The following is a 19,148-nucleotide window of genomic DNA, read 5'->3' on the forward strand; positions in this document are numbered from 1 at the left end:
AAGCAGATGTGTGAAAAAAATAATGGTTTTGGCAGTTTTCTTCAGTTGATGAAAAATAAGCACAAACTATATGTTTTTGTTAAAAAAAAATTAAATGATTTAAAGCACCTTTTTTTTTTGCCCTCTTCAATATTTGAATATAAATTTAATTCTTTATTCAAGTGTGAGTTAGGCAAAGTAATTATTTGCAGAAAATTTTCCAGTTAGGATTTGTGTTCCCAGAAAGCTTTTCATTTTATCTAAGTCTGCTTAACTGCTTTGTAAAATATGCCGGAATATTAAAAAATATATTAATTTTTTGAAAAGCAATAATTCAGCTTTTTAATCCCGGATTATATCAGTTACGAAACATTGTTCAATCATTTTCGTGCAAGTGGTTTTAGTCAATCTGAGCTCTGTAATCCAAGTTCCACCAAATTAACGAAAATTCAGTATGGGAAAAAAAAAAAAGAAAAACAAGTTTCTGTGTGCTTTGTGGTGAATTTTCACTGGGGGGGGGGTATACATTTTCCTAGATTGGGACATTCAGGAATGGTTAAAGCCATTGAGAAGGAATAGATGGAGAGAGTGCAACCCTACTATCCCGATACGCTGAAGAAGTTTTCATTAGCTGAAGCCATGCATGATAACAACCTTTAACTGTAGAAGGGGAAAATTAGATTTATAGTAATAGTGCAGTATTCTAGCATTGTAAACTGTGAGGAAAAAACCACACCAGGAGGTCCAGTAACTTTTCCCTAGCATGTACGAACTTCTAAATAACTTAATAAGACTTAAACTTAGACTTATAACTTAAGAAGTAAATAATAGATTTTACTTCTAAATAAAGAAAAAATAACATTTATATGCATTCAACCAGTACATATTCCACAGTTGCCTATAATTTTTAATTTTTTGTACTTATTTTACCTATAAAAGTTATAAAACATTGTATATCTTGAGTGCAAATAACATTTTAGTTCCATAAAAACATTTTTTACTTAACTAGTAATTATTTTAACGGCTCTTAAGCATTTTGTGTACATTTGCTTTGTTGGCGAGTATCTTCTCGCCAAGCTCCTGTGAACAGCAGATGCGCAAGAACAAAGATTTGCTATTTTTATGCATCAATTTAAATACTAGTATGCCTGCGTATGAAATCATTTCAAAACATTGATTTACAATACTTATGAATCCATAAATTTTCAGTCAATAACAGAACACTTTAAGCTATTTGTACATGCCCGTCATTTCAAGGAATAAACACCAAAATACATGAAAAATGCAGTTACATTATATTTTAAAATCCGGAAAGAAGTGGAGAGAGGGAGTTTGAATGACAGGCCTGTATTTGTATCCGTTATTTATTTATTTATTTATTATTATGCGGTAAAGGAGTTGGAGCCAGAGTTGCTCTGATTTGTAGCCCCGACTTCATAATAAGCGCCGTCTGAAAAATATTTAATGCCAAAAGAGCGATTACGTGCCAAAACGCGACAACTTCCCAGCCAAACAAGTCACCTGACCTGGGAAACATTGGATCCCAAGCTCATTTCACTGAGACATTTGCTATGGCTCCCTCCATTAGTATTCCTTCTCAATGGTTAAAGCAAGGCACACCAATTTATTTTGTGCAATATTATAAAGGATTAAGCGTCTCAGAGAACGCAGCAAAGTACTTTAAATGTTCATTATGAAAACTAGTTAAGATATCCCTGTCTCTTTCTTCAAACCATCAAAATGGAAAGAGGGGGGGGGGGGGACAAAACATAAAAACAATCGTGAAATCATGAAACAAAGATTTCTTGTCCAATGAAATGATATAAAATTCAGAATCTATTTTATTATTCCACGATAGTTTCAAAACTGTTGCTGTCTCAGTTTGATGTTTAAATAGTTTTAAAATTTGGTTTTGATATGCATTTCTGGATCAATGGAGGCTATTTGATTTATCATTGTTCTGATGAAAAAGAATGTATTTTAACAAGTGCTCTGTACTTGAGGAGCAGCACTTTATACAGAAGCATTCCCTTTTCCTATTTTTTGTTTCAACCGGAAGATTTTGGTCATTTGGATTTGAGAACCGTTGAATTATGAATAATTTATTCAGTAAATTACTGCCCATTAGCCAGGGCTAAAGCAGAAATACGAGAAATACACCGCCAGCTCAGTCATTTCCAGCCGATCTTCGAGTTGAACCGAACCATTGCTTCGGTCACTCGTCTGGTCTGCTAATTCTATATTAGCTACCAGTTTGTTTCGCACTCTTGGCTTCCTTGTGAGGTTTTCCATCTCCAGCTCAGTCACTTTCCTATGCCGGGGTGATGAGTGCTAATAAGCACGAAACTGCAGTCCTCGGCTGGAAATGACTGAGCTGGCGGTGTATTTCTCGTATGAATAATTTGTTTATGTGTTTATGCATCCCCCCCTCCCCCATTAAAATTTCTATATTCCAGATAGTTTTGGTAATCGATAAAAACTGCTGGACATTGTTTTAGAAAAGAATAAGAAGAAAGACTTAGAATTAATTGTGTGAAGACACATCAAATTTTGCATTGTACATTTCTTTATGGAATCAGTATCAAAAAATATGTATGGCTGTACTGAACTTAGTACATTTCAACAGATGCTGGACAAAAAAAAAATATATTCACTTTTTTCTCTTGTAGATTCTTTGCTAGTCAACCCAAAACTTACTCTGATGAATCTGAGGAATATAACAGAAATGAGAAGTGCTCCAGTGGTGAAGGTTACCAAGCAAGCAGCAGTGGCTCTGGAAACGCATCTGGAAAGGAGTCAGGTGAATAGCTTTTTTAAATAATTTTTTTGACTGGGTATTATGTGTATGGACTGGAAATGTATGACTGGATATTATGAAGTGTTTTTGTGTATTATGAATGTGTAAAAATGTGCGAAGTGAGAGCTTTTGATAGGATTATCTTGATTTGATGGGAGATCCTGATGCTGATAGAAATGCATAGTTATGTTTTTTAGGAACAGGGTGTCCTCACAGTAGCAGCAGTTAAGTTTTACGGGTTGGTAGATTTCAGCTCAAGGAATGCGAATAGTCTACAAGTCTTTAAAACCCAAACAGAAGTCTTAAAACAGACCAGTAGCTGATATGAAATTCAGCCTTATAACTTATGGGAATGTCATGCTTCAAAGGTTTGAGTAAATGACAACCAACTCTATTGGTAGAAAATCTTGCAGATCATCTATCTTAGCTACCAATACCCTTGACATTTCCTGTTATTGTTTCCCGTGCTAGTCTCATTTTTTTGGTTGTAATCTTCCTCTCCTAAAAGTTTGTCACATTTTTGAGATACCCTGTGTGTGTGTGTGCCTACCATATATATATTTAGGTGGGGGGGGGGGGGGTGCGTCAAAACAGAAACAGCCTAAATGGGTCATGCACTACAAATGCAGAAAGTAGTTTTATTATTTACACTTCCCACAAAAGCCTCAGTTCTTATAATAATGTAGGGAAAACCATCTAAATTATTAAGTTCAGTCAAAACTAAAATGTTTAAAAATCAATGTTATCATTTTATTTTATTCAAGTTTTGAAAGAAATAATCAGTTAAATTTGTGAATGTCCGGTCAAGAAGACAAGTATTGCACATTTGCGCCCTGCTCTTAATTTTTTGTTTTGTCACATACTTTTTTTTTTGATATTGAGGCAATTTCTTTTTATTTTCTTTGGGAATTCAAAATATTTATATAATTTGGTACATTAAGTCTGCTTACACTGAGTAATGATCATAATGCTACTTTCAAGCCGAAATGGGATTCAGTACACGAGCTCAGTTTTTATGTATATATTGTATTTCAGGTGGCAACGCTTCAAAAGAGCCAAGTAACTCATCGAAATCTGAAAAGAAAAACCAGGAGTCGGTGAGCAATTCTTCGAAATGCAACATATCCTCCGCTTGTGACTCCGGGTATGGTAAAAGTTTGGAGAAGAAGGACAGAGACAACCACAACAACAGCAACGAGGGATCCTCGAACGAGGGTTGGAAAACGAGTGCCAACGAGACGGCAAACAGGATGGACAAGCTCTCCTCTTGCGCGGCACTGACGGAAGAGTCCCTGGTGACGCACAACAGGATCAGCAACAAGCACCTGAAGCATCACCAACGGAAGAACAAAAACAGCCTGGGGATTCCCACCAAAGACAACTGGTTCTACCAGAAAGGTCCCCACCACCACAAGCACAAGAAAGGTCCACATAACGTGGTCTCTACTCCGACCCAGACCGATGCCACAAATGCCATCTTAGCGCCGGGCTCTGTCACTCCCATCTCCGAGCACACATCCAGCACCCAGCTTACATCGCAGTCCTGCATGGCCAATAATTACGTTGGATCGACTCATACCCCAACCCCGTTTTTCATTCCAGGTGAGCATTTTTCCCTTCAGTTATTTTTTCCAAATTAGATTTTACAAATGCAAAAGTGACGACCAGCAACAGGCTCTGGGCCCAGCTAGACTGGTCCTGGTCAATTTACAATCCCCAGTGAAGATCAATGGCCCTCTTAAAACTGTCTACTCCCTCGCTCATGACCACCTCTTCCGGTAAGCTGTTCCGAGGTTCCACTACCCTGCTAAAATAATAATTTTTCCTAACATCCATGTTAGCCTGAGATTTAAATAGCTTAAAACCATGAACCCTTGTCCTATTTTCAGTGCTAAACTTGTTGGCATAAATTTAGGTTAAGTTTAAAATCCAGAAGTTAAGATATTTAAACTAAGCCAACATTAACTGGCCGTGTAATGTCAAGTTGGAGACAAGCAAAAAAACATGTTTCAGAAAAATACATTTATTAAATATGACTAGAATAACATCCCCATAAAATACACCCCCAAAATATCATAACAAAAGTGGTTCCAGAAAATAAAGAAAAATGTCACCAAAACGTCGATGCAATCGCTTGCCACTCCGAAGGATCAGCTTGAAGACTCACAAAAAGGTCCGCCGAATCACACTTCAGGAATGTCCATACTGAACAGGCAACATTACACAATTCGTAGATCGGTGAGCAACACAGGTAGACACGTGGAACTCACATCCCCGACATTTTAATTGGCTGGACACAACACAAGTGTTTCTTCACCTGGACTCACTAATTCCAGGACTTGGAAGATTAAACATCACATACCACAAAAACCCCCGCTAGCATCGCGGGGAAAAAAACCCCTCACACGTGAGCCGGACTAGGCTTCACGATCAGAACCAACCACTGGGGATCGTTGAAAGAAGAAAAACGAGAGAGTGTGATCGCTTGCTGCCACTCACCACAATATATATGTTTTATCAACCAATGAGATTCCATGCCTCGATGACGTCACCACACTAACTTCTACTTCGACCATCACTCATTTGCATATTCCACTGCCGCGAATATTCGTACTCCTCTCCATAGCACGTGCGGTCAACGAGTGGAATTAATTCGAGTCGATCAGGTGACAACTCAACTTTTCTGAATCGACACATCGAGACATGCAATCTCCGATGGTTTCAGTAAACAGTCGCCATTAATTATGGCGTGGGGGAATCGTCGATTGAAGTGTTAGCACCAACTAGTTGACAGGTTCTACTTTTACCAGACTGGGCTTAAAGTAGGTACACTTAACTTTAAATTATTTTTTTTAAATTATCGGCTGTGGACCGAGAATAAAAAATAAAATAAAATAATATTTTATGCTAACAAAACTTCAGCCCCGTAACATCTTTCATTTTAATAAATTTAAACAACTGAATCATGTCCCCTCGGTCTCTTCTTTGCTCAAGACTGTACATTTTTAGCCTTCTAAGCCTGGAATCATAGTCTAAGTGAGAAAGTCCATTTATTAGCCTTGTAGCTCGCCTTTGAACCCTTTCCAAATACATTAATGTCTTAAGATAAGGAGACCAAAACTGAACAGCATACTCCAACTGGGGTCTTACCAAACTTCTATACAGGGTGTCCCAAAAGGTCGTTTACAAACTTAACATGCTGGTGTGTCATATCATGATGAACAAGATTTACATAGGAACATGTGTTCCCAAACACAATGCTGGCGCACTACATGCACACAAAGTCAGACACTAGCAGATGCACAACATGTCGCATATCTATTACAAAAAGACAGTTTTGCACAACATTTTAATTTTTAAGGAAAGCTTAAAGTAGTTGATAAAATTTTCGTCCTGTCAGCTCTCATAATCACGTTACAACGACAACGCAGCGATCGGTGAAATCTTGTCCGAATGGATCGTTATTACAACGGTCGGTACTTTGTCGTTGCGACGCGTGTATGACAGCTAAAGGCAGCAAATTTCAACAACAGCTATAAGCCTTCCTTGAAAACTAAAATGTTGCGTAGTATCGTCTTTGTGTAATAAATATGCGACATGTTGTGCATCCTTTAGTGTCTGACTTTGTGTGTATGTAGTGTGCCAGCATTGTATTTTCGAACTTATGTTACTATGTAAATCTTGTTCATCATGATATGACAGACCAGCATGTTTAGTTTGTAAACGACCTTTTGGGACACCCTGTATAGCGCAAAGCTCCGCATGAAAGTTTTTAAACCCTCCCCGAAATTATTTTCTGGTTACGGCCCTGAAATCAACATGTGAGGGAACCCATTGAAAGTAAATAGAGTGTACGTTTTTCTGGAAATAAGGTGCCGATGATACTAATTCTGGAACTACTTTGATATACCCCCCAAATCGGAAATTTGGCGACTTTTTTTTCTCGCCAAAATCCGAAATGCGTTGGGATCTCGGCTCCGAGTCATCGGCCGTGCTCCGTCACTCCCATCTCCGAGCACACATCCAGCACCCAGCTTCTTACATCACAGTCGTGCATGGCCAATAATTACGTTGGATCAACCCATACACCAACCCCGTTTTTCATTCCAGGTGAGCATTTTTCCAAATTAGACTTCCTCTTGCAGAGACTGCCCGAATAGTGACTTAAAATCTCCCGTCCTATTCCAAAACTGGGTTGCCATTGATATAAACTATGCAGGGGTAAGAATCTTTTGCCTTTCAAGCAAATTTCTTTTCGTTTTTTATGTTTCTTAATTGTTTTCCCTTGCCTCCAAGAAGATTAATGAAACTTAAATTTGGAAGCTTCAGAAATTGTTTTCTTAGATGTGGAGTAGAAAGCTACAGATATTTTGTTATAAACTGGAACGGGTGAAAATTTAATGAATCAGCAATTTGCAAAATAAAAGAAGTGGGAATTAAACTTCAGAGTATTTGAATAAAGAATTAAATATTTTTTTAAAAAAAACATATAAGTTGTTCTCCTTTATTCCAGTTACTTTAAATGTGTAACAATATTAATCACATCAATAAATTCTTGAAAGTTAAAATTTATTTGAATACGTAATTCAAAAACAAAAAAAGTCTAATTTTAAACAAAGTTCAAATTTTCAAAAAAAAAATATGATCCCCCCCCCCCCCTTCCCCGGTTTAAATCATGATTAAAATCACTGATTTAGTGTTCATAGGACTCCTGAAATTTCTGATCAAAATTATTTTGTCCCGATTCGTCCAGATTTTTTGCTTTTTGTCCTGATATTATTCTATTTTTTAAAAAAAATCAAAATTTTACTTAATTATGTTATAAATTTTAATGTTGTGCATATAAAGCACTGATCTGAAAAATGTAAATGTAAAATTTAAGCACATATTTAGCATATAGTCAAATTTAACTATTATTTTTGCATGTCCCAAGATCTTCATTAAAATTGGGTCGAACTGTTTTCTCTATGGCAGTTTTTACACATGTGTAGACACAGCATTGTTAATAGAAGGTTATGGTTTTTGACCAATTTTAACCACTGTGCTTCTCCTTTTTTTCAGTAGTATACATGGGTAGTGTGCCTTGCTATCCACCCATGTCATCCATGCATTTACAAACCAGTTTGCCATTTTGGTCTTGTGCTTCAGGTGGTGAAACAAACTCTAAAGATGCCACCCTATCCGCTACCATTTCCACGGAGCCGGTGAATTTCGCCAATTCGATAAAGAACGCAAACAAGCTCGCCCCATGTCTCACTCCAAACCAGGCTCAATTTGCAGGGATTCCTTTTAGTATCCTGCAGCCAAGCGAAGTTTCCCTCCAGGCAAATACAGCCGATCAGTTTAAGGTGAGTTTGTTTTTTTCGTTTGTGCTTGTAGGAAATTTGATTTAAAAATTTTTCTCCAGTATGCTACTCATACGTTTTCAGGGTTCGTACGCTCCTTCAAAACTCCTCCAATAATCCTTCATTTGGGAAATTTTTTTGAAGGGCCCTTCAAAACTCCTTCTTTTTTAGTTCGAAACTGCATAAACTTCCTCTACGACTAACTTAAAATACTTCAATCACTAACTTAAAATACTTCAATCACTAACTTAAAATACTTCAATCGACAACTTAACTTCGCCACAAGAGCGAAGGTATAAGGGTGATTTCAATAGTAACTTCATATATTTTTTTTCATAAAGATGTGATTTACAAGTTGATCATAGGGGGGGGGGGGGAGTCATAAAAGTTGAAGGTGAAAATATTATTAGATTATTAAGACATTTTATAAGTGAAGTAAAACATGCTTAAATGGTGCTTGATTATTTTTTCAAGTTTTATGATTATTGTTTTTCCCTCCACCATACTCTCAGCAGTAGAAGTCAGTCTGCCTTATTATTACTAAAATATTTAAAAATAAATAAGTAGATGTACTATATTAAGTGATTTTGTTTAAAAAATATTTGTTTGGTGAATTGTAGTTATGATTGTAAAAATGGTTATCCCCGTAAGTGATGTCATGCCTTGAGGGGTAAGGCGGGTTCATGAAATTGTGACAAGGGGAAGAGAGAGAGTGACAAAAAGTGACATCACACAGTTATTATTATAACACTAGCTGCGTGCCCGGCGTTGCACGGGCTACTTAAAAAATGAAAGAGATGTCCAATTGATGTTTTTGTATTACTCTGACATCAGTTTCTAAAGCACTAAGGAGTAAATAAATACGCGTAATGCAAGGTTTGCAAAACACCAGTATAGCATATTTTTGGCAAAAATCTCTTTAAAGTTAATCATAGTTATCAATAATGCAAGTTATGCGCATTTTCAATTAGCACAAAAGATAAAAATACATGCACTATCAATTATAATCTGTGATCACTTTAAACTGAATTAAATCTGATAGACTATATCTGAAACATTTGTATGTACAATTACGATCAGCTTTTTACATAAAATGACACATACTTTTTGGTTGCTTACGTGAAACTAAAGCACCAAGACTTAATAAATACCAATTAGCATTAATTTAATACCAAGTCATCAGATTCGAATTAAGCTTTAGTTAAAATCCTTAAAAACAATATTTTTGTTCTACTCTGTTTCACTTAAAGAAATTCAAACAATCTTAATTTAACATGTTCTTTTAACGATACAAACTGTATTTCAAAAATAGAAACAGGAAGTAAAAAGAGAGTTATTACAATTCGAAAACTCACCCATGTGACGGGAAAAAGTCCAACAAAATAAACATAATTAGTCGCACATCCTAAATGTACCAAAATATGAGGCCGGTGAATGATAGACTTACACTACAATCAATAAACATAGCTAAAGAAACAACTTTCCTATGCTGAAAGGAGTTAAGAATGTTGAATGTGAAAAATAAAAAAAGGACAGACGGTAAAATAAAGGCTATATCCGAATAGAGCAACCAATTTTAAACTAATTTAAAATGAAATTCTAGATGGAAACGTTGTTTTAAGATTTGGACAGCAGCCAAAAAAAATCTCTTTTAAAACAATTATTAGAATTTTACTTGCTCACCGCAAATTCAAAATGGCAACAGGAAAGAAATAAAATTCCCGAATAACGTTATGTTAATTAACGTTTTAATTAATAGCTCCGCTAATTAAAGTCGCACAATTACGAGATTGGTCCTATTGTTTTCTTTGGGAAATTTCGAATTGATCGGTATCATCGTTCGACTCCCGATTCGCAGCGGTTCTCGAGAAGATAGATCTTCAGACAGACAGACAGACGCAAACAGATTTTAATATTATAGTGGATGCTTTATAAAAATAGTGTGAGGAGAGGGAGTAAGGTGAAGTGTGACACCTTTGTGACAAAGGTGGAAGGGGGTCAAGTATGTTTAAAAAAAAGGTGCGACATTGTTTAAGGGCAGCCCATTGGTACTCCTTCAAAATCCCATTTTACTCCTCCCAAACTCCTTCATTTTATTTCTGAAATTGAGTATGAACCCTGAGCGTAGCCACTAAAATAGTACTTTTCTTGGTTCGATGGTTGTAATGGATTTATTGCGTAAAAGCTAAACGAGAAAATATTTTCTCTGAAATATTAAAATATTTCTACAAACCATGAGTGCCGGGATGGCACCACATCATCCTCTTGCGGGCGTGATTGTTCAAATGGACTTGAAACCTTTAAATTTGAAAGGTGAACCAAGCTCATCATAAGTTGTCGAATTGGTTCCCATCCTTGGGCAACTATGTTTGTTGGTATCTTACTACAGTGCAGAACCTTTTATCCGGGAACCAAAAAACCGGAAAACCAGAAAACCGGCAACCCTTTGCCGATTTTCCCACCATTCGTAAAAAATGCGATTTTCGGCAATTTTTGAAAAACTAAGCATTTTTTTTGAAATACCTAAAAGAATATGAGGGGTTTTTTAATAAATACCATATTACTCATCTATAATTCGGGAAAATGTTCACAAATACGAACCTCAGAGGGTTATCCTTAACGCGGAGCAACGTTTCCGAAATATTTTCTTGAATTAAAAAGTGCACTCGAAAGTCTAAAATTTTCGTGTTTTATTCCAACTGAATACTAAAGAAATGAATATTGTCATATTCTAGTGCAATATTCTATTGAATAGTCTCTAATTAAAGCCTTTTGGAGCGAAGTGACGCTGGAAAAGTGCAGGAAACACCGAAAACCAGATTTGCGATTTTTTTGGATAGTTGGTAGTGGAATCCAGAAATCGTTAAATGCAAGACTCATAAATCAAATTTCTATTGGTATGAACTTAACGCAAAAGCAATAGTTATCAATAAATACCGTAATCGCAAACACCAAACCTTTACAAGAAATTAAAAAAAAAAAAGGGTTAAAGAGAACAAATTCTTTCAAACACTATAGTAGAAAAATCGTATTTATGTTCAAAAACTTGTTGCTTGCCCTTCCCTTCATTTTCTTTTGAAACATGGAAAAATACGTTCCCCCCCCCCCCCTTCAAAATGAATATGAGGGTCCCAGATCTTATGGATAACTTTCAATTATAAGCATTTCTGAACTGTGTCTTCTTCTAATTTCAATATGTATTACTATTTATTATAGTAATTTGAGTTTCATAAACAAACGGCCAATAGCGCTTTTTAGCGATCCAGAAAACCGGGAAATTCAGATATCCGGGACAGCGATGGTCCCGAACTTCCTGGATAATTGGTTCTCTACTGTATCTGGAAATGTGTTGGAAGCGATAAGAGAAAAAACTATCATAACTATGGTTGCTGTGGAATCGGCAAATATCCAGTTAAGATGCGTCTATTTCACTGAGGGGAGAGACTAAAAATTTGATGTGCATGTTTCGTTCATTTGTGTGATTCTGCTTAGGCTAACACACTTGCGCAAAAGTTAGCATCCCTGAAAACTATAATAGATGCATCCCATTTCGCCCGTAAACCGTATGTTAGCATTTCCATCTCATCGGTGGTCGGACAGTACTAATCTGTTTTCATTAACGGAAAAATTGTTTGGAAACTGTCTAGAAAGATTTTTTCGAGTCTCTTGGGTGAAATAACGCTATTTATTTATTCATTTAATTATAAGGTTAGGCATAAATCGTTATAGGATATCTATGTTACCGTGAAATATCGAAGCCTGGTAAATGCCAAGCTTCACATCGCAAAGGCCCAAAACACCGTTTTCAGCCAGTCACATGTTGATGTCGACAGTCTCTAAGTTTTGGTCTTTCACAGTAAATGACTCATTTGCATCTAGTCAATTCACTTGTATAAGTCAACCTCACCCCTTCCCCCAATTCCAGTGATGAGATCCGGAAAATGTTGAAAGCTCATACCTAATTAGTTGACTCTCTGATTTTAGAGACATTTTTTTAATTTTAAATAAACATTTTGAAGTGTATTGATAATGTATAAGATCATAAATTTAACGTTATTATACTTGTGTATGAAAAGGTCTCTCTTTTGTGATATACCCAACTTTTCTAAATTGCTCGCTTTTACAATAACAATTACAGTAGAATACCTTTATAATGTCGACCTATATAACGCAATTCTCTATAAACCGCACAACTTTTCAGAAGTAAACAATAGGTTTTGAAGTTTAAAAAATCCCTCTGTCTTGCTTTGCAAACATAAAAATTGTTAGGCAAATTAAATTTTGAAACATTTTTTCATCTTTCCATCATAATTCAAAGCTTTTAAATGAAAATTATTATTCGCAGTAAAAAGAAAATACCAGATGGTTCTTGAAAATTCAGCTGTTATGCAAACCATGAAGCTACCAAAAGTGCAAGATAATTCACTTTCTTTTAATTGTGAAACATATTTATCTGTGAATGACTAATTGTAATATCAGTGCTTTAATACTCATTGCAGATAAAACCCATTCTGAAGTGCTAATATATAGATATATTCTGAATATTAGTTTCAAAATTTGTGAAATGACCTATATAACGCCAAAACCTGTATAACGCAAAAGCTCTGGTCCCAAGGTGTGCGTTATAATGATCTTCTACTGTATTGTCAATTGTTGCTTTTATTCCTTTGAAGTAATCACATTGAAATTTTGGTTTTTAGCTTCTTATTGATTTCCTAGTTTCCCTTCTTAATGACCTCAAATTTTCTTCTGATCATCTACACTACTGTACATAAATAGATTTGGGGTTGGTATATCTTGTGGATTGTCTAGGACTTAACTGTAATTAAATCTTTAATTTATGGTCACATAGATTTAAATTAAATTAGAATGCATTAACTTTTATTTCTTTGGGGTCTATTAGAATAATTGTCAACTGAAAACAAAAAAAATATCCTGTGTTTTCAAATGTCATTAAAAAATCTTTTTTCTCTATTTTCCTTGCTCATAATTGGACCAACCTTGCACCTTGTTTTTTGTACTGTTCAACCTATTCAGGAGTATACAGTTGGCTCTCTGTTTAACGACGCTCCATTTAACGACGGCTTTTCACGGTCCCAGATGGTCCGCTTTAGTTTTAAAAGCATTCTATTTAAGGACAATTTTTTGTGGTCCCTTGAAAGTCGTCAAACAGAGAGCCAATTGTATATGCTAATCAAATTTTCTAGTTAATCTGTGTGTTTATACACTCTAAACAATTTGCTTGTGCTAAAATTTTACACTTGATCTATGTAAATCTATAGTTATTTGTTTGCAAAGTGAAGTACTGATTTTTCTCCCTTGTTGCAGAGTTGCGTGGCTTCTGATGTCAAGATCTCTGAAAATCAAGAGGGAGAAGACGCCGAAAACAAATTTGAGGACAAAACAGAACCAATCGAATGTGACATGCTTGTTGATGAAAGCAGATCTTCTTACTTCACTCAGAGTTCGTCTTTCCAATCAGTTGATAAAGAAGAGGTACATTTAATATTTTTTTCTGTATCAGTACTGGTAGCGTCCTAGCCATTTCGAGATTGTATGCACATGCATCATTTACGTGTGCGCATATTTTTAGTGATATGAAGCATTTTTGGGTTATTGAGTGATCTTCCACAAAACGCCATTCCAAAAAGATTCTTCTGAGTAGTTGAGATTGCAAGAAGCATTCTTCACAAAATGGTCACCAATTGTTGACACCACCCACCTAGGACAGGAAAAAATTGTGTTTACGCATTCAAAGTTGAATTAAAATCTTTTGCAAATAGTAATTGAACACCTCAGGGAAAATGAAGAAAAATAGTCGAGTGTTTCAGAGCAAATTAAAAAATATATATATATATTTTACGAAAATTCCTATTTTTAGGCCCAAAATTGGAGAGATTTGAACTAGAAATTGAGACATCCAGAAAAAGCCATTTTTGCAATGTTGCGATCCATGATAGTTAACAGGGGTGCCCACCTGGAGAGGGTCATGGCGCAGACTGCGCCATTGAAATTTTTAGGGGGGGGGGGGGGGTTGAGGGGTATTTTTCTCATTGGGGAGGACACTTGCTTTTGGGGGAGGGGTGTGTACCCTTACGGGGGGTGGGCACCCCTGTCATTAAACAAAACAAAACGCCACCTCTGTAGCAACTTATGTTTTAAAGAGAATAATTTTTTTATAGATTTTTAAATGGGTTTCTCCTTTTTTGTGACCACGGCACCGAAAAGGGTTTTTGCAATTTGAATGTCCGATTAACGTGGTGCTTTCATTTCCAGGAGATGGAGTTTGAGACGAAAAAGGCCGCTCCTCACCCCTCTCGCTCGGAGAGAGAGGAGCTGGACTCGGAGATCGCCTTTCGGTACCGCATGGAAGTGCACCAGATGGAAGACATCCTCAAGAAGGACCTGGAAGCGCTCAAGTCCATGCAGCAGCCCGATCCGGTGAACAGGCAGCTGCAGATGCTGCAGGATGAGCTCAAGGAGATGAGCGAGGACAAGAACATGCAGAAGGGAGACTTCTTCATGAGCGAATCCTCCTTGCTGGGGCTCATCACGGAAGACGATGTAAATGAAGTGAGTTAATAAATACTCGGAGTACCTTTATGGAGTTCTCTTGTTTTGTTTCGCTGCACACAAGTTGCTGCCGATCCTTCGATCCAGGGCCGGATTTAAGGGAGGGCAGGCGGGGCTACTGCCCCGGGGCCTCCTCAACTAAGGGGCCCCCGCAAGAAATTTTTTTACGAAATATCCTAACTTTCACGGGCAGCAAATTTTACGTTTTTTCTCCCCTATAAATAATAATAATAATAATAATATAAAAAAATAAATAGCAGTAACTTCAGGATGTATTTACTATTAAAGTGCTGATCGAAAATATCGGATATATACATATAATAATAATAATATAAAAAAATAAATAGCAGTAACTTCAGGATGTATTTACTATTAAAGTGCTGATCGAAAATATCGGATATATACATATAATAATAATAATATAAAAAAATAAATAGCAGTAACTTCAGGATGTATTTACTATTAAAGTGCTGATCGAAAATATCGGATATATACATATATATCAAAATATTCGGATATATATCAAAGTATCGGATTTTTTCGAAAATAGGATGATCTTTTCGAACCTGATTAGGGGCCTCCACACTTCCAAATCCGGCCCTGCTTCGACCGATCGTTCAAAAATCGTCTGTAATCGTGAAAGCAGATCGTTTTGGCTGGGGCTGATTCTTGAATCGCGCCGATGGTGAATGATTCAGCTGCGTTATCATTTTTAAAGCATTACTCGAAGAAGAGGGTCGAGGATATTGGATCGTAGTTTTGTGGTTCGATGAGTTTTTTCTGATAAATAACTTTTGAAATTTTTTTTACAATTATGCTTATTTTATATAATTACCTTCGAACCTCATAAACGTAAGGTTAAATATTGCTTAACATGAAATACTCGTTCGGTCCTGTGAGTTAGCAGTCACTTATTTATTTATTGGATACACTAAAATCTGGTTAACACGAAATAATTATCATGACCCCCGCGAGTTTCTTGGAAATGAGGTTCGACTTTATTACAAATCAAAAAATAATATAGGGAAAATTATGATTACTTCATGTGAAATAATTAAGAATAAATTAATTTTATTATTGATAAAAAATTAAATTGTGTAGAATTAGTTTAAGTGTTAAAAAACAATTTGATGCACAAACAGCAATAAAATTGCCATTTTATTTCTATTTAAGTATTTTAATGGTTGTAAGGCTGTGTTAATGTTATTAACTTTTTCACAAAGGGAAACCTTTTAACTGTAACGTAGATGTGTTCTATTGTCTTACAGATTATTATTCTCAAGTCAAAAATGTACTGACGAATGAAAATTTTCTATATTATGCAACTGAAAAGATTGTCTTAATATTTAACGCTCATTTTTGGGTTTGCACGAATGAAGGTAGCAATATTTGTACTATAATAAGAAAGTTGGTAGTCTGTTTTTTCATTTGGTTTAGGATATTAACAAATACACATATATATAATTATACATATGGAGTAACATATTTGATGTGCCAATTCTTGTTGTCTGCCTGGTTTCATTACTCTTAAGATGTTGTTTACAGTTCAATTGTGAAATTAAGTAATAAATCTTGAGTATGTGATAAGATTTATTTAGAATGGCTGCCAACTATTTTAGATATTTTACAAAAAATAATTGATCATTTAGCAATGTTATGAGAAATGTCCATAAGTAATATATTAATAAAAGTTACCATCACCATTATTTTTTCTTCTAAAAATTTTAGGGAAAAAATGTTGCAAAAATGAGAACATATTTTATTTCTCAATGAAAAATTATTTGTTTGAAGCCCAAAGCACTGAAATAAAGAAAACAAATACTCTAAAACAAAAGAAGCTTTTAAAAAATTTCTATTTTTTACAGTTAAATTATAAAAGTAATAACAAAGTAAAAAGGAAGAATAATAAAATTCTGTTGTGATGCAAAGCAACTATTTAATTCAAGCAATTTTTAACTTATAAGAGAAATGAAGAATTAAGTCTGAAGATATTGTGAACTCTTTCACCATAATGTCAGTATTTTGAGAGAAAGTTGGAGATATTTAAGAAATATGTATGATGAATTTTGTTAATAAAATTTAATGTACAGTAAAAGATTAGTGCAAATCAGTACAATGATCAGTAAATTAGAGTAAAAGATCAAAACTTAGTACATGTCAACATTGACCATGAATGTCAGCATTCATATAGCAAAGACATTGGTGAAGGACTGAATATTTCCCGTAAATCTCACCAAATATTATGGTGAATGTTGTCAGTCTCCATCTTTGATCTTTCACAGTAACATATACACAAGTTTTTTTTTTTTTTAAATATTTTTAAATGTTACTAATTTGACATATTTTGAAACTCATTATTAAAAAAATATCTGCTTTTAAAACTCTGTTTGTTAAAAATTATCTACAATAAGTTCAGTTGCATTGCTTAAACTTTTAAAATATGTTTTAGTTAATAAATATATTATAAACATTTTATAACAATAGCATTGAAGTATTTTTGATTTTTTTTTTTTCCAAAATAAAATGTAAAAGATTATTTAAATAAAAGAAATCTTGAAGTCTGAAAATATTTTCTTTAAGTTTTACTAGGGGTCACATTTTTATTTGTAATTTTCTCATAATTAGAATCTTCTTTTAATGTTATGTATAAACCTTTTTTTTTTTTTTTAAATGAAAGTTAGTTATTTTTTCTGTTATCCTATAGTGTGAATAAATTAATTTTAATTAAATTTTTTATTATAATGGAATAATGTGTTTAGATGAGTGTTTCTTTAAGTAAAATATTAGTAATTTATCTAGGTTGTTCTTTAAAATATTTTTTGTTCCTCTTTTGGTTTTTCCGCTTATAATTTTTGATGTGTTTTAGACAAGCTTTTCTTTACTCTTTAAAAAAAGATCTAATCAATTCATGTAAATATTTCTGATGGTATTTAAAAGTCTTTGTATTATTAAACTATTAGAAATTATTTCCATTGCACACGTGTTACACATATTTGTGCCTTGAATATCGTTGCTTCACTGATTTTGCGAAGACAGTTAAATTTTTCCAGTTTCAAGGTATGTGAACATTAATATTCAAGATTAGGAGGTTTGTATTTTCATAAAATATTGAGGTAAGAAATTTTTTCCTCTCTGTTTATTTTTCAACTCTTATGAAAAGTTTTGCTCAATGAGCCTCTTAGTCACAGTCAAGGATATTTTTTACGCCTTTACACGTGTATGTCAGGTATTGAAAATCCAAAATAGGCTGCAAACATTTTGTCAGAAATATTTTTTTATATATTTTGAAAAAACAATCTATAGCATCAAGTGGTATGAGAAAAAAAGATTTTAAATTAACACATTTGACTGTCTCATTAATTTTTTAAATACAAATTATCAAATACTCCAAGTGTTGAATTCAAATTAGCATCTGTTTTTCTCCTGCTATATTCTGTTTCATCATTTGAAAGTTTAGTTTTTTTCTATAAAATTCGTCACTATTCTCTCTCTTCATTCTCTTTCATTTTCACTCCCCCTGAAAAAATCTCTAGCTATATCTCTGGTTTCAGTGTTAGTTGTTTTTATTATTATTACCAGTACGCCCAGCTTTGTTGGGTCTGCCTCAAAAAGAAAAAAAAGTTGTGTCCAGTGACTCATATTCAACAATCTGGTTTAAATTAAAAAAAAAAAAGTCTGAAATTTCCCAAAATAATGACAACTGTCCCTAAAATCCCTCTTTTAAATTCGAAAGTTAGTCCCTAAAAATCCCAATTCCTGTCAGGTGGCATCTGGCGCTTCATGAGCAATTTTGATTGTTGCATCGATCCCTGTCAAGAAAAAGAACTGGAGGTACGTAAGCCTGGAGGCATGTCTTTTTCTCTTGAATAAATAAGAAGGTTAAAAGGGTCATTTGGATAAAGGCAGCTGTCCCAGAGTAGCGTCAAATAGACCCGTATTTTATAAAACAATTTCGTTAGAGTTGTGCAACAATCATTATTAGAAATGCCCTCAGACCACAGCACCCAAAATCCTCAGTACAAACTTGATATTAATCCCCCAAAAATGTAATAATGAAGTTTATCAGGTATTTTAATAATTTCCTGTTCTGAAAAGATATCTATATAAATTAGATGGTTTTTCCATAAAGGAATTACACAAAATCAAGGAACAGGGTCATAATTATAATGATGCAGTATTAATAGAGTCAACCAGCAACATACTAGAAGCATAGGTGACATTCTTTCTGTCAAATAAATAAGGACCCAATAACTTATACTTGAGTGTATGGGTGCTTCCAGTGAGTACAGATTCAGATTTTTTATTTCCAATTTTGATTTGATAGAATTGCAAAAAAAAAAAAAAAAATTACTAGCTGTGAAAGAGAAACTCCTTTGCAACGAGCATTTATTGTTTACATATTTTTTAAAGAATATGTGAAGTAGGAAGAGAAAAAACTTAATTTCAGTGCATTG

General features: G+C 34.5%; 1 protein-coding gene across 2 annotated transcripts in view; it reads left to right on the top strand.

Annotated features, from left to right (window-relative positions):
• Nucleotides 1-19,148, top strand: part of LOC129227023 (period circadian protein-like) — a 61,698-nt gene that overhangs the window by 25,514 nt on the left and 17,036 nt on the right. The window contains exons 15-19 of one of the 2 annotated variants that reach the window (XM_054861655.1): nucleotides 2,649-2,779; nucleotides 3,812-4,378; nucleotides 7,841-8,124; nucleotides 13,450-13,617; nucleotides 14,398-14,694. In XM_054861655.1, coding sequence (XP_054717630.1) covers nucleotides 2,649-2,779; nucleotides 3,812-4,378; nucleotides 7,841-8,124; nucleotides 13,450-13,617; nucleotides 14,398-14,694 — 1,447 coding nt within the window. Of the gene's footprint in view, nucleotides 1-2,648; nucleotides 2,780-3,811; nucleotides 4,379-7,837; nucleotides 8,125-13,449; nucleotides 13,618-14,397; nucleotides 14,695-19,148 lie in introns of both variants that reach the window. The other variant, XM_054861653.1, reaches the window with a different exon arrangement.

Source organism: Uloborus diversus, chromosome 7 (assembly GCF_026930045.1).
Source record: "Uloborus diversus isolate 005 chromosome 7, Udiv.v.3.1, whole genome shotgun sequence".
Taxonomy (NCBI): Eukaryota; Metazoa; Arthropoda; class Arachnida; order Araneae; family Uloboridae; genus Uloborus; species Uloborus diversus.